At 41.6% G+C, this 15,788-nt stretch overlaps 2 protein-coding genes across 7 annotated transcripts in view; one reads left to right on the top strand and one right to left on the bottom strand.

Annotated features, from left to right (window-relative positions):
- Positions 1-6,617, top strand: part of LOC133418396 (regulator of G-protein signaling 6-like) — a 226,553-nt gene extending 219,936 nt beyond the window's left edge. For both annotated transcript variants that reach the window (XM_061707044.1, XM_061707045.1), the window contains 4 exons: positions 1,831-2,017; positions 3,566-3,655; positions 3,913-3,966; positions 4,713-6,617. In XM_061707044.1, coding sequence (XP_061563028.1) covers positions 1,831-2,017; positions 3,566-3,655; positions 3,913-3,966; positions 4,713-4,763 — 382 coding nt within the window. In that variant the 3' untranslated portion in view covers positions 4,764-6,617. The remainder of the gene's footprint in view (positions 1-1,830; positions 2,018-3,565; positions 3,656-3,912; positions 3,967-4,712) is intronic.
- Positions 6,618-7,539: 922 nt separating this feature from the next.
- The window catches only part of lama2 (laminin, alpha 2), a 216,933-nt gene continuing 208,684 nt past the window's right edge, over positions 7,540-15,788 (bottom strand). For 4 of the 5 annotated variants that reach the window (XM_061707051.1, XM_061707050.1, XM_061707048.1 and 1 more), the window contains 10 exons: positions 12,702-12,814; positions 11,602-11,695; positions 11,148-11,243; positions 10,906-10,986; positions 10,727-10,804; positions 10,534-10,609; positions 10,322-10,456; positions 10,106-10,236; positions 8,658-8,877; positions 7,540-8,573 (listed from right to left, as the gene is read on the bottom strand). In XM_061707051.1, the coding sequence (XP_061563035.1) occupies positions 8,413-8,573; positions 8,658-8,877; positions 10,106-10,236; positions 10,322-10,456; positions 10,534-10,609; positions 10,727-10,804; positions 10,906-10,986; positions 11,148-11,243; positions 11,602-11,695; positions 12,702-12,814 (1,185 nt within the window). In that variant the 3' untranslated portion in view covers positions 7,540-8,412. The remainder of the gene's footprint in view (positions 8,574-8,657; positions 8,878-10,105; positions 10,237-10,321; positions 10,457-10,533; positions 10,610-10,726; positions 10,805-10,905; positions 10,987-11,147; positions 11,244-11,601; positions 11,696-12,701; positions 12,815-15,788) is intronic. The other variant, XM_061707047.1, reaches the window with a different exon arrangement.

The raw sequence follows: 15,788 nt of genomic DNA on the forward strand, positions 1-15,788 counted from the left end.
ACAGAAATGAAAACTCAGTGAAGCCGGAGAGAGAATTATATCACCGTTCACCCTTTGGCTGTCCCAGCAGACTCCTGCCTCCGAACTCTGGACCTTTAATTGTGTTTGGTTTTATGAAGGAGCTTTCATGTTTGGTTTTATGAAGGAGGCCTCACCGGAGCAGTGTGATTCAAAGCAGCATTAGCCAGAGGTGTTCCTCCTTATATTTCTAAACCGGCCCAGATATCAGCATAGATGGAAGCTAATATTAGAATAAGGCACACAGTGGCTCTCTCCTGCCACTGCTGTTTAACACAGTCCTGTCTCGCTGCACTTAATATGTTTGCACTGAAATTTTCTGATGTTAGAATGTTTATTTTCATGTTAGACTAACTGTCTTGATCATAACTTAATTCTACCAAAGCTGCTAGATATCAGATGTATAAGCTCAATTAACTCTCACTAAGTGCCCATGTAATTAAAGGATGCTGTATTTAAATATTGCTGGGAAATTTGGGTTTTCAAAATACAAATTTCTGTTGTGGTTTACTTTGGTGATTTTGTAATAAATGTCTGTTTGGAAAACAAAAAAACCATAGGATTGTGTATCGGTCTGAGCCGCAATGCACTGGCGGAGAGTAGCGCTTACTTTAGAAGTAATGAAAGATCTCAGCATGGACGCGGACAATTTTGAGGCAATTTGCAACAACTCAGAGGCAGTCAGTAAAGAGAAAATGTGCCGTTTAAGATGGCATAACATTTGGCAGATTTGTTTTGCTGCTGAAAGTGCTTTGAATGTGGGTTCTAGAGAAGGAGCCGCTCACTCCTCTCTATGACATTGCCAAGGCGGAGTGCTGATGGACTCCAACATTCGCTTTAAGAAGTTGTAATGCAAAAACCGAACATTACACGGGTGGTTTAGTCATAAACCAGAGAAACCTGTTTACAGTCTTAACAAATTACAAATAAACACAAAAATATCTGAAATACAATGTACTTACCCTGAGCACAAAATAAAAATCCTGTTAAGTGAATAAATATTAATAATAATAATAATAATAAATTATGAATACAACAATCAACATCAAACATCAGATTTAAATAACCACACAGTTTTCACACAATAACTCTAATAATACCTACAGGATTCAATAGCTATGTACAAAAACTCAATAATATACCAATATACAACTATATCCAAAACTATGTACAAGAACAGGCATTTTACAGACCTCTCGTGGTGCTTTTTATTTCTGCATCCACTACAGTTTTGTATTTGTGGGATACTTTTACTTTACTTTACACCTGGTATTATCATTAATTGGGCCTTGCCTTACATTTGAATCTATGTAAGCGTTTCCATTTTAAGAGTTAAAGGAGCATGAGGCAAGAATAAGAAATGAGACTCATTAGCGCCAGGACGGCCGTCGGGGTTACTGCAGCCAACAGCGAAGCCGGCACGGGAGAACGCGCGTGCAGCGTCATTTGCAGCACACAGCCTGTTCAAGGCAACGGAGAGATACGGTAGAGGGCTCATTCTTTTTGGTTTGGAAAGCTTCATCTGACATTATTACTAGAAAACTTAAAACGTATATGCATTTTTTTCATAAATCCTGCCTCATGCTCCATTAATAGTAATGACTAGTTTTGTTATAATTATATCAAATCTCTCCAGATTTTTCAGGATAGAAATTTAAGCCCCCCCCCCCCACACACACACAAACGCACACATGCCTACATGACCTTGAGCAGGACACTGAACTCCACATTGCCTCCGTTGCAGAGACCCACCGACTACGGGGTCACAAGCCAGTGTTGCCATGGTGCCTGTGTGACTCTGTGTTGCTGTAGGTTCTGGCTCGCGGTGCAGGACCTGAAGAGGATACCCCAGCAAGAGGTTGCTCAGAGGGCGCACGACATCTGGGCAGAGTTCCTGGCCGAGGGAGCACCCAGCTCCATCAACCTGGACTCACACAGCTACGAACGCACCAACCAAAACCTGAAAGACCCTGGACGATACAGCTTTGAAGATGCACAGGTGAGGAGATGAGACACTGAAAAAGATGAGAAGAGATGTTACACTAACTCAGCCAAGTGCATTTGAGTTCAGGTGTGTGACTAAAGATTTGGGCATCGGTCAAACTTCATCTACGTAATCACTGAATTATTTTCCACAGCAACTTAGGGAAGAAGTGAAAAAAGGGCTGCACATTCTCAGGAAAACACACACTGTGCGATGGTAAAAAATTGAGACGATAGAACTTCTGAAATATAAATCAATGCTTTATTGTATGATGTTAATGTCTTCCTGCTTTACAGTTAATACTGACCCTTCACAAAAAAAGCCTGAAAGAAAATCAATGAAAGGTGCTATTTATAATCCAGAATCATGTTGTTTTTTTTATATGAGTAAATACATAGAAAACTGCACAGTAGCACGCATGATGCTTCTTTTGATGCTGATGTTGTGTAAATTATCTATATCAAATCTGGCATCTTGGCCTGTAAGGGTCCGTCTGATGCTTTACTGGAAAGAGCTTCTTTAAAAATACAGTGGGGGAATATTTTGGGAAAATCTGCTGCTCGGAAACAGGATAAGGAAAAATGATGTCATTCATGCTCAGAAATGGCCTTTCATGACATCATTTAAATAGAAAAGTATAACATTACTTAAGGTATCAATAATTTCCTTTCTGCTGTAGAATATCTAATTCTTAGTAGCTTGTGTTACTAAATTGAGTTTTTTTATTTTTTCAAATATACTTTAAATCAAAACTGTGGAAGAATTTAGGTTTTAACTTTTGCTCCTGAGCCCTCTACAGTGTGGAGGTGCAGGACTTTAAATAAGCATAAACAAAGAACTATGACATACTAATCACATGTGAGCTAATCCACAGAATCTTTGCTGAAGTAACTTGCTGCCTGAAAGTAAACCTTTAGTCTGTTTGAGATAACTTATTTGAACAAGAAAGCAAAGACATTTCCCAAAATATTGAACAAATCACAAAACTTTCTGCTCACCAGGGACTCTCCCGTCATTTATAAACGGCTTGATTTAGAAGAGGTTGTCTTTATTTAGACAAACGGTACATTATCAAGTTTCTATTCTGCACGCCATTTAGAGGGGATAAAGCTCCCTCTTTCTTTATATCTATTCAAGTAATCCCAGCCATAGATGGCGTTCAGAAGCTCTGTATTGCACTATTGTGTGCCTCATTTCCCTTTCTTACATGCTTCAACAGATTCTGCTAATGGCTTTATATTGTGAGATGATTTTGGGAGAATACTTCTTACTGGGAGACAAAAGCAGCTGGAAGGGGTGGGGGAGGAGATGCTGAATGTTGCATCGCTGAAATTTTCTTTTCTCTTCCAGTCCTGTGGAAGAAATGCTAAATAAAGAGAATATTTCAACTGTCAGTTACTTGGCAGAGCACCACGGCTTCCCTCTGTGTCTAGTTTTCTCCAAGTGACTTTGTCATTTATGTGCACGGAGCTGTAATACCCACAGAGGCCTATTACCCTCTTCCTACTGCAGGTAAAAGTAGGATTTCCCCTTTTCTTTCATTCCATCTCCCGTTCATTTTAGGACCACATTTACAAGCTGATGAAAAGTGACAGCTATTCGCGTTTCCTGCGCTCCAATGTCTACCAGGACCTGCTGATGGCAAGAAAGAAAGTGAGTGCATCCGCGGTCTATGAGTCATTGCCAAGGTTGTTTTATAAATAACATATCTATAATAACATCTTTAGGGGTGCAGAGCATTCACATTTTACAATTGAAGTGCTCTGACAGCTGCTGGAAATCATTTCAGACTACTTACCCAGTTTCTAACCCCTGTACATGCACAGCCTCAAATACTCAAGTGTTGAACTTCCTCTCTTTTATTTTCTTTTCTTTTCTTTTTTCCTCCCATATCCTCTGTGATACTGCAGCCTGAGACGGAGCAGGGCCGGCGCACCTCCCTGGAGAAGTTCACTCGCAGCGTGGTGAGTGTCCCACTGCCTCCTCTAGCAGCCAGACGGGCGGGAGTCGTACCACAAAGCACCGCAGCACCTCGCAGCCAGTCGCAGAAAATGCGAGTCTGCTTTTGTGTGTGGAGACAGTTAGTTAGTCACAGCTGCTCTACAAAACCAATGTATTAATTATTGGTCCCATTTTCATTCCATCACAGTAATGGAGGCCGCCTGATCAGTGTGCACATGCAAAACATTTGATTCAATAATTTACTTGTCCTTCTTAACTGCTCGTCTCCTTCCTGGAGGGAACGTGCTCTTTGCCGTTATTAGTTTAAAGGAAACGGTCTGATTAGTGGACTGAAGGCTACGAGTCGTCCAATGCGCTAATGAGTTTGCTCAGATCCATGACTGTGAACAAAGTACTGCTCACAGAAACGCTGAAGGGAAGATGGAAAGATAAATACAACAAAGGGAAGTTTTCCTGCATGAAATTAAGACGATTAACTAACTCCTGCTATCTGTGCGCTTTGGACTTCTTTGTTTTGTTTTATGTTCAAAGCTATTTACTTTATGTCGATACCTGAAGCCTCTTTAATTAATCTACTTTTCAACTGATTCTCACCATTGTTGCAACTTTAAGCTGGCTGTATTTTAGCAGCACCGACCTTCTGCTCTTCCTCCCACCGCGCTCCGCCCCGATCCTCCTGGAAGCTTTGAAGTCAGTGGGACTTTGACAGCTGTCACCCTCACCTCCCTTCCTCTCTGTTTGCTTCCAGGGCAAGTCGCTGACGGGCAAACGCCTCACGGGCCTCATGCAGTCCTCCTGACAGGGCGCGGGTGGGGAGTAAGAGCAGCCGTGCCCAGAGGAGAGGCTTCCTCATGGAAGCCAGTGTGGCTGTGGGAGGCGGATGAGGGACTGGAACACCACCACATCTGCACCTCAGCTCGGAAGAAATACAGAAATACAGAGGGCGGACAGCATGCAATAACTCTCTAGACTTGACATCAGGTCGGCGCTGTCACAATGCCACTCTTCTGCGGAGGTTTTCATTCAGACACCTGGACCGGACGAAGTCTAACTTCCGTCTCCTGTCTACACTCATGTAAATATTGTAGCTGAAGGGGCTTTTGCTTTACTTTCACTAATATAAACATGGAATGCTTGAATGCCTTGACTGATGACTAAATCAGACTTAGACTAAATGCTGTAGCTAGCTGTTTTATCCCTCATCACTCACTAGGATGAATAAAAGGGAAAAGAGGGACGCGGGGGCGACTACATTCAACACTCAAACTGATAGCAGACAGGTGGACTAGTACACCCGTCTTTTTGTAAACAAGCTTTTAGATCAACTTAACACAAGTTATCCCTCTGTATGTGCAATACCTCCCGTTGTGTTCTTCTTTTATTTATGTGCACAGGTGTTTGAAAAAGCTCTGTAGCTGCTACGCTTGTCAGCGAGTACCGTAGAAAGTTGTTCAGATAAGAACGAAAAGCACAAACTGAATTAACCACAGCTCAAAATTCAAGCAAGGAACCTTTAAATAGTATCCAGGAAAAAAGATAGACGTGATTTCGATTATATATCGGTCGTTTCAAGTGCTTTCCGCACATGTAGTCTCGCCATGACTTGCTTTCTCTTACACTTTTGTGCAGGTCTGGAATAAAGGGAATAGGTGTAGTGGCATGCCAGCGTTTAAACGTGGGTAAAATAAGAGATCATTCACAAAAGGCTTGAAGTAAAAAATGGAAACGGCCAGATTGCTTCATTAGATTCAATAGCAGTTTTGGGAAACAAACAAAAGGAAAATGGCCAAAATATGTTGGAAAACCATCAAAGTTTGTTGCTTTGCAACGATTCTTTGCTGTAACGGCTTGTTTGGGAGTTTTTCACCCGTCCCTCAGTGAAATGTTCCCCTGCGCCTCTGGCTGCACTACAAGATCACAGGAAGGTCTACCACGCCAGAGTCGTAAACCCTCCTGAAGGTCTTTTGCAGTCAAACTGAGGTTTGGATTTACCACCCTCGTAATCCAATCAGAGTATTTTCTTGGTATCCAGACCTCAACTCTCCCTGACAGCTTCTATGTGGTAATTTGATTATGAACTGAGCAAACTAAGCTCTTTAAGGGAGACATGTTTTAAACAGTTCCTGCAAAGCTTTAATGTCGTACAGGGTCATAGGATAAATAAGTTCATTTCAGTTCAGGAGCTTGAACTGAACTATGAATTAAAATATCTAAGTTTGAAAGCCTTCTTTCTTTTTTAATCTTTCGTTAAAAACGAAAATAACAGTGGATTTGCTTATGGAAAATAAAATGCTTGACTCTTGGAAATAAGTTAATCTTCTACTCACTAAAGGTCTTTATCCTCAACATGTCACAAAAAGCTCAATTTTTAAAGCAAAAACCAGACCTCTTTTCATTCACAGATCAATTACCTGTGCATTTAAAAACAATCTCAAGACTCAGAAATGAAAACGCCACATAAAAATGTATGTCACTTGAAAAGAAAGGAGAAAAAAAGAGCAGTGTTTCTGCAAACCAGTGAAAGGTTGAGCGTTTGGCTTTATTCTGTCTTCTAAACATTCCACGTCAGGCAGCCACAGTGAGGTATCGTGAGCTGCTTTCTTACCATTTATTCAGCCTGTGTACAGAGGATCATCATAATAAAAGACGAATGCACAATGAAGAGCAATTTGTATCCTTATTTCATCATGAGTTTCATATCTCCAGGACCTAATTCATGACATCACAGTTTCCAGACAAGTTTCCACAAGGCAAACTTTTTCATCAGTTTTTTAATAGGTGCATGCTGCCCTCTAGTGTACATGGAGTATAAGTGCAGGCAAATACCCACTTTTTGGCTGCAAGGACGCAACGAAGAGGAAAGATTTAAATGTGGGAACAAATATACTGACCATAAAATGTACTTTCATGCTCCAAAGGATGTGATATTATAATAAACAGTTAAAACGTTAAATAGGCAGGTTTGTCCAAACGTTTTGAAGTCTCCTTCATGGGAAGAGTTCTTAGCTGGAAGCTGTAATAGCACCACCGTGTGGTGAGTTAGTATACATCTTTTATCGTGTCCTCGTCCATATATCTTTGCTGTTCTTTATTTTATATTTACTTTTTTAATCACATTTCCACATTGTTTTTCTCTCTCACCAAGTCATGGTAATTTTAAACTTTTTTTTTTTTATTATTAAAAACTCAAGGGACAAGTAAATTGACTATTTTTCTTGTTTCGTGAAGGTGTTTGACCTCATGTTGGAAAGGTTTTTTTTTGTAACAGACTGGGGAGTTTCAGGTTTATGATCAGCTGCTGTGAAGTTCATAAATGAACCTCCCAACAACACGACCGAAACTCCTTAAAAGGCAGTTGGAACTGAAAAAGCCTTTTGGATGTGAGGTGAAACATCTTCAAGATGTTAGAATTAATGCATTAAGTGTGATGCAAAGAGAAGGAAACCACTGACCACCTTTTAAAGACACATATCAAAGCAGAAAGGGCTGGTATTTAAACATCTTCAGTGTTATGATGTATTGGAGAGTAATTCCCATCCATCCATCCATCCATCCATCCATCCATCCATCCATCCATCCATCCATCCAGGTTTTTAACATGAACATGCAGTGATAAAGTTAAACTCTATAAAGACTATTTGAAGTTAAAAATAATTGTCACTGAAGAAATAATAAGACCAAATTTTATATTTTTATATTTATATTTTTAGCGCCAGCCAGGACAGTAACAGTGGAACGAGCAAAGGCCATTTGATGTTTTCACAAATCCCCCCCAAAAACCCTGAATCAAAGTGAGAAACTTAAAATCAACAGAAGAATCGACATCAGACATGCAGAGACACGTTGCAGTCGGTACAGATTTATTGAGTGGAGCTTTAGATGGTGCAGAAATCAGGGTCTCATCATGTTCTTCCAGTCTTTCAGTACAATTACTGGAAGAATTACAACCAGCAAATATGTTGCGTTTTTTGGTTTGTTTTGAGAATTTTTGCACGTTAGTGACCGAAAAAGACTGTAAGATGTAGGTTTGAAGTTTGCACGTGTCTCTCCCAGAACGATCAGTGCAGGTGAGAGATGGACCATCAGACCATCAGACCTAAGTCAGCTATGTAAAATATTAAAGGGAAGCTGTGCAGAATATAAAACCAGTCAAATAAACAGGGATTAATTAGTTTAACTGCACATTAGATTGCAGTCAGGGAGCCTTAAATCTACTGGGAAGAGACATTTTCAAACGTAATTTGACATCGGCACGAAGCTTTCATAAAGGATTGCAAAATATATACCACATTAACCATTAAACCAAGTGTATTAATAAAAGGAGGATGGATGTGAACAGCTTCAAACACTGACATCTTGTCTACGTGCCACAATGTCCAGATTTCACAGAATTACGGCAGCTCTTTGGAGAAGAATCATGAAAAAGACAAGAGGTTTTCTGATAGCAGCTACGCAGCAGCAGCTGGACAGGAGAGAGGCTGGACCCCTTTAATCTCCAGAGCCTTGTTGAACTTCACATCCATGGTCTTGGAAGCCTTGGTGATCTTCAGGTTCCTCATGCAACCTCTGAAAGATGTGCTGGTAGAAAGCGCCGCCTGACGAACTCCACCTGAGAAAGAAAGAAGCCTTTTATATTAAAGCCAAAAGTATTGTTGTATTTATTTGAGGTATGTGGGTCAGGATGATGTCATACCAGGATGTCCTCCAACGTAGATGGGGTCACTGGTGTCGCAGGTGTTGGAGCGAGCGTTGGGAGACTCTGCTTGGCTCTTCTTCCCATCAACCTCCAGCTCCAGCCTGTGGCGAAGCTTGCTGGCAGTGACGCTGTGCCATTTGCCATCACAGAATCCGTCTCCATCGGGGACATGCTCTGCTGTGATTCGCCCAGCTCCGTTGTCAACGTGGAAGAGCAGCTAATGAGGAGAGAGAGAGAGAGCGAGCTAGCTAAACATAGGTAACAGGCTTTCTTTGGAAAAGTAGTATGTTGATCACTCCCAATAAGTCTAATCTATAAATCAGAGTCTTGAGGCCAGGGGTTAATTTGTGCCGGATCCTGCCGGAACTAGATCCGGCACCTCTCGATTTTGGCCTCCCTGCGTTCCGGGACTTATTTGGGCAGATCTGGCACCTCTCGTATATATATAAAACAATAATAATATAAAAAAGTTTTTTTTTAATGTATAAAAAATAATAATATGCATAAATTCATTTACAGAACAAATCCCAAGCATTTCATTTTGTTTATAAAGATTTAACGTCATTTGAAAGAGTCTGAGATTTGTTGATGCAATGAAAAGATGGGCCAGCAAACCACGCCCCTGACCAAAAAAAATTTGGAAATTTGCTGGATCTGGGGAGCCAGCAGCGAGCAACGGAAACATGTCAAAAAGACAGCTGAATTTACTGTCTTTTTTAAAAAAGAAGGAAGAGTTGCATGATTCTTCAAAACGAATCAGAAAAGCAACAAGCGGCGATGAGGGCAGCTGCAGCACAATCAATGTGGTCCTTGCGCCGCGGACCACATACACATGAATGGATTTGTGTCGGTTGCTGTGGATTATGTTCTCACTACAAATAAAAAAACGGGCTGAAGCCCCCCCAAATTTGATCTCAGCCCCCCCCCAAAATTAAGAGGACAGTTTTCCCTTTCCAACGATACCAATATTGTGTTTGTACAATTTAAAACAGCGTTATTTTGGGGTTGATGCAGCCGTCTCTCTGCCTGCATTCACTGCTCTGTGTCCAGCAATGTCCCGCCCACAGCACCATCTGATTGGTTACACACAGAGACAGGCACGGGAAACAGCCAATCAGCGGTGAAGGCTGTGCACGCTCTGTGCTCACACAAACAGAGGGGAGAATAAGTTTAGCCGGGTAGAGAAGCTCCGGAGAGGATATGTTTCCAAGGTAAGTTAAGGCAGCAGACACCCTATTAGTGTTATTCTAGCTTTCCAAAATGCACCAGATTGATGCATTTAAATGCATTATGCTCAAAATTTCCCGGGGGGGCGTTTTACTTGTTTTTATTCTAATTGATCTGATTTGTCACAGCGATGACTCACAGGACTTGCTGTGTTACCGTCAGAACTTAAGCTTCTGTTAGAAAGTGGATGAGTGTATTTATCAGCAGCATTCACGTACCTTCCCCTCGTTGATCTCCAGACCCAGTCCATCACTGGCTTGGTTGCTGACGGCCAAAAGCACCCCGCTGGTTCTGCTGGTTCGAAATTCTAACGCTATTGAGACGTCCAGGCCGACTCTGTAGGCGGCGACTGAAGAAAGAGACGGAGGGATTACTGTGTTTGTTTTATACAGGTGTTTTATTTCAGTTCTGCGGGTGACTTGTTGACACGTTACCTGCTTTCAGATAGCCGGTGCCCTCGAAGTAGGTGCCGGCCTCAGTGGCATCGAAACACTTTCCAACCATGAGACTGGAAGTGGGCGTGGCCATGTTTAGTTTAAAGTCTTCAATGGTGCTCACAAAGCGACCTGCTGCGAGAGAGGAAGGAGAGTGAAGATGGAATAGATGCAGCTGACATGTGCTGTATTTAGTGAGGGTGCATCCATACTTGAACCTGTCTTGGTGCTCGCAGGAGCTCCGACCATCTTTAAGTTACGAATGCAGCCGTTAACGCTGTAGACAATCTGAACAGCAGGAAGAAAGTGGAGGGAAATACGTTTAGTCCATTATTCTTAAACTTCATCCACTGTGTGTAGGGCTCCCGATATAGACTTGATGTGTGTGTGTGTTTGTGGATTTACCGGTCCTATTCTCTTGGTGGTATAGTTTAGTGGTAACCCACCAACATACAACACTCCCACAACATCTAACAGGTCCGCCTGAGAAGAAAAATACCTTTCACTGATGCAAAAATAAATAAAAACGTTTCTATTGAAGCTTTTTAATGAAAGACAGGTGTTAGAAAAGAAAAATAATGCACCTTATTTGGACTGATCAACTGTTTGCTGTACTTCCCATCAACCAAAATTAGACCTCGCTGCTTGTTACGAGTTATGCGGATCTAAGAGGAAACAAATATTCTTTCAAATGAGAAAATACTGTCATTGGTAGAAAAAAATATCCCTTTTGTTTATCCCCGATGAAATGCATCTTTGGCAAACTGAGGGAACAAAAAAATGCTGGATGGATGAATGAAGTCACAGAACTCAGCGGCCATCCTACCAAGTGCCAGTTGCCATCATTAATGGAGTAAGGGACGCAGCCAGAGATGTTTCCATGACCAAGGTCATAACCAAGGCAGAGCTGTCCATCCTTGATCTACAGGAGGGGAGAGACAGGTTCATGAGGGAGGGAAGGGAGGATCACGAGCACACCTACATGGCATTAAATCCACCTCTCCTTACAGTCTTGCTGCACAGAAAACATAAACCATGACGGGTTACATTTGCATATTTTTCCTAATCAAACTACAAACTGTGCCGTGTTCCATGCTGCCTAATTTCACTGTACCTGTACAATGATAATAAAGGCTTTCTATTCTATTCTATTCTGTTACTACACATGACCAAAGAAAAGGTGAGTCAAGAAATGTTACCTTTGCAGCGAAGGAGGAATCAAACATTAGATATCTACGGCAGAAACAGCAGAGAATGCCTGCATGCCTGAACAAAAGTACCTGTATGGAAACAAAGTCAGCGTGGTTGATTCTCGCCATGTAGAGAACGAGGCCAGACTGCTCCTTCGTCCTCAGCTGAAACTCCAATATCAGCCTGACACACACACGGACAGACCTCTGCATTAAAACCCATCGAGCATAACAGCGAGCACAAAATACAAATAATGAAAAGTCTGACGTGAAAACATTTTAGTCTTTGCATGTGGTACAAAGAACTAAAACATAGATGGAAAGACCAAATTTGTGACCTTGCTCACATGGTGACACATCCAAACTCTCAGTCACTTGAGGTTAGTTCTCTTATCACGAGAGCAGCCTTGAAGAGGAGACCAACACAGAGTGGGTACATGAAGTGAAGTGAAGTCCACAATGTTTGGGGAACGAAAGAAAACGAAGAGAGCCGAGTGATCGGGACCAACCAAGGCTCCAAGGGGGCTGAGTCCAAACCTCTCCACTCAGTTTAACCAATTATTTGTAATCACAAATCTACATATTAGCTTTTTTGTCAGTAGACAACTTCTAAGCACATCATCTTTTTCAGGGAGGTTGTCATCCGTCTCGTACAAGCTTGTCTTGAATATCCAATAAGAACAACTTTAACTGAGAGTTTGTCTTTTGTTTGTGTTTGCCTTACAATTTAAAAAGTATTTCATGCTTTTCTCATGAACTATTTTTCATTTATCAGACTACATTAGTTACTGCATTCCAGGCACGAAACACTTTGCAAAAAGAAAAAAAGAAGTTGGGTCAGTCGAGCCTTTATTGGTTTAAACACATTCTGAATATGATCAGACCAAGTTATGAAGCTTTTCAGTTGTTTCATGCTGTTTCTTCCTGTAAACACTGTAAACATAATATGTGCGACGGATTTTGTTGGAGCCAGGTTAGAGGGTCATTTCTACAAATCAAATATTTCTATCTTTGAAAGCGTCTCATAAGTAAATGTATTATCTGGTTGATTCTACATGTGCTTCACTTTATATCACCTAAATAAAACATGTAACAACCAATATAGGTTGGCATCATGTTATAAAGCAAGAGAAATTAACAATAATAAGAACTTAAAAAAGCACTGGCAGTGCTAATCGCTTCAAACATACCTCTCTCTGACTTTGTTGTCATCAAAGGCGAAGCTCATGTGGCTGTTTCTGGTCAGTCCAAACTGATAGGCTTTTTCCAGCGCCGTCGGGTCCACAGCTGATGCACACGAGTCCTGGAGATTGGACATAACATGTCAATTTCATTGACAAGGAACAGTCTCACAACACCGCTCCCATTTCCTCTTGTCAACAGAAGCCTCAACACCCAGATGAAACACACGCCAATCACTCTAATAGGGTTTCTGCTTCTGATGTGCACGGACCCGAGGGGTTGGGAGGTCACAGTAGGTCACAAAACACTTTCATTTCATTTCAGTTTTTTTTCCCAACCACAGATTTTTAGTGGAAGCCTAAAATAGGAAATAGAGTTTAAATCACAACTACGCATTACATTGAAAAGTAAATTTCATCTTAAAGAGAAAACATAAATTGACATCAAAGGAAGAGATTTAAGATAGAATATTTTTCTTATCCTTTTTTTAAGTGGGGGTCAGGTGGCATTTCCCCCCTCTTCATATGTAAACACCACTCATTTGGGTTTTAAGCAGCATTTCATTTCGCAAGCTTCCGCTTCTCAGGGTGCAGTTCCGCCGCTCACCACTAGGTGTCAGTGTTGTAAAACCTAGCAGCATAATAGCCTCTCACTTTAGGAGTCTCTCGTGCCGTTTTTCTATTGTTCCTCATCTCTTCCACTTTCTATTTTATCCCATCCTCACTCGTCTCCTCCTTGTCCTGCTTGTCTCATTTCATGGTGCCGTCCTGTCCTGCCATCTGCCAATACTTTTTCCTCTCTTCTCATTTCAACATCTCGTCTTTTATCCAACCTCTCCACATTTGTTTAACTTGTCCTCCATTCTCACGTTCTCTCAATTTATGTATTTTCTCTGGTTTATTTTACCTCATGATCTTTTACCTTCCCCTCCTACAGTCCTCTCATTTTTCCAAATACACTTATTTCCTTGGATACCCCTTCTTTCCTTCCATCTCTTCTTGTTACTTTGTCATTCTCTTATCATCTACTTTATTGCATTATTTCTGCTCTTCTTGCTTCTCTCCAGCACTCATCTTTCATTCCCCCATCTTTTTAACCTGTCTCCTTCAAACCTTATTTTTCTGACTTTTCCACCTCACCACATCCTCCATTATATCATCTTACACCAAACTTTTTATCCCTCGTCTTGTCAGTTTTTTATGGCTCTGTTCTGTAATCTCTGGGTGTCCCGTCTAACTGCATCTTCACCCCTTTCTTACCGTCCTTCCTTTCCCCTCATAATCCACACCGTCCCCCCCACCCCACTTCTAATCCACGTTGAACACTTGGAGGAGACCACTATTGCACTAATATAAGGCATCTTAGTAGCTGATCTTAGCAGCCGATCACTAATCAGCTACTAAGATGCCTCTCGTGCGAGGGTGAGAGTAACTTGCAAAAAGAGAGGGAATCTGAGCTGATGGTCTGAGTGTGCTTCAGTCCTCTCTTGTTCCTTTTCAAGTGAAGACATTCCCCCGCCTGCGACCTTGCTTTGTTACAGTTGACACTCACCTCTTATCTTGCTCTGTCCTTATATCCGCTCGTCCTCATCATCCCCCCCTCTTATTTCTCTTTCTTACGCTCCTCCTATCTAACAAAAGCGAGACGTCACTTGCTCAGTAGAACCTTTCCTTTCCTTTCCTTTCATTCTTCTCCGGCTACTTCGCCCTCATCTTTCCATTAAGCCAACAAAAGCCGAGCCCTGCTCGGTTCAGAAAGACGTTCTCCCTTTTTCTTTCCTCCCTCCGAGGCTGTACCTTTTTCTTTCACCCCTGTCCTCTGTCCTCTCCCCTCTTTCATCTTTCTTTTTTTCTCCTCCTCTCTGCGTCTTTCCATTAAGCTAACAATGGGAAGACGGTTTTCCGTTCAGGTCTTTTTATTGGAGGTCACACCAATGGAATAAGAAGTGATTTAGTCAGGACTGTGTGTGTGTGTGTGTGTGTGTGTGTGTCTGTCTTAAGAGGCAGCAAGTCCGCACGCAGCTTGTTGTCCTGCAAGATGCAGAAAAACTCTTGTTCCTTACCAGTAATTTGCTTCATCCAGGAATGATTTTATACTGAAAGACCATATCATTTCAATGAACACCAGCAATAGTTATCAGTTATTTATTAATAAATAAATCCTGTCCCAAATGTCAGCAGGCACGGGAACCTCTGTAAAGTGTCCTATAGGTTAGAACATATATGACTCACATAAAGGAAAAGAAAACCACTAAAAGATGGCACAGTCTGTTCATTCATTACACAGTATAATTAAGAAATCCAGGACGCGCTGTCAATCACAAGTGTGAGTGTGTTACCTCTGATCCCACCGGCCGTGCAGACGGCTCGGGGTGGCTCTGCTGCGACAGCCATTTAAACTCATGGCCACACTAGTCAATGAAAGCGGTCCATCTGCTCTGCTTCAAAATACGCCTCCTGGCCTATTTTGACATTCAACTCTACATAATCTACATCAGTTTACGTAAGACGGATCAAGCAGCAGGAAAGTCAGACACAGAATTTGCATTAAAATCTGGTCATTTTGAAGAATAAAACACCATGAGGGGACTTTGACACCACATTGATGTTACACTAATCTGTAGTGACTAAACAAGTCAGAGGATCCCAGACGAGGCTGTGGACGATGAGAGGTTCATATCAGGAGTATTTAATTAAGATCACTGATCTTTTTTGTGAGGATAATGGCAGAAAGGACGAGAAGTAATACAATGTGAACGTTAGTTTATAAATTACATTTTCAAACGAGATGAGATTCTCATGACGTCTCAAAACTTTCAGTTTAACCCGTAATCTCATTAATCCAACTGAACTGGTGGAGCTCGATATCAGATACAACTCCCGGTGGTCACACTGAGGACGGAGCAAATCCACAGCGCTACCATAATGTGGTTAATCCCTTCCCGGTGGGAGTTACGCTTCAGGGGTAGTCAGAGACACAGGGAGGAGTTCACCGAATGAACAAATTCACGTATATCTACTGAATCTGGAAGAAATCACTTGATGTAAAGAACAAAAGGAAGTGTAACATGAAGAGAAAGTCTTCAGCAACTAAAA

This window comes from Cololabis saira, chromosome 18 (assembly GCF_033807715.1).
Source record: "Cololabis saira isolate AMF1-May2022 chromosome 18, fColSai1.1, whole genome shotgun sequence".
NCBI classification, from domain to species: Eukaryota; Metazoa; Chordata; class Actinopteri; order Beloniformes; family Belonidae; genus Cololabis; species Cololabis saira.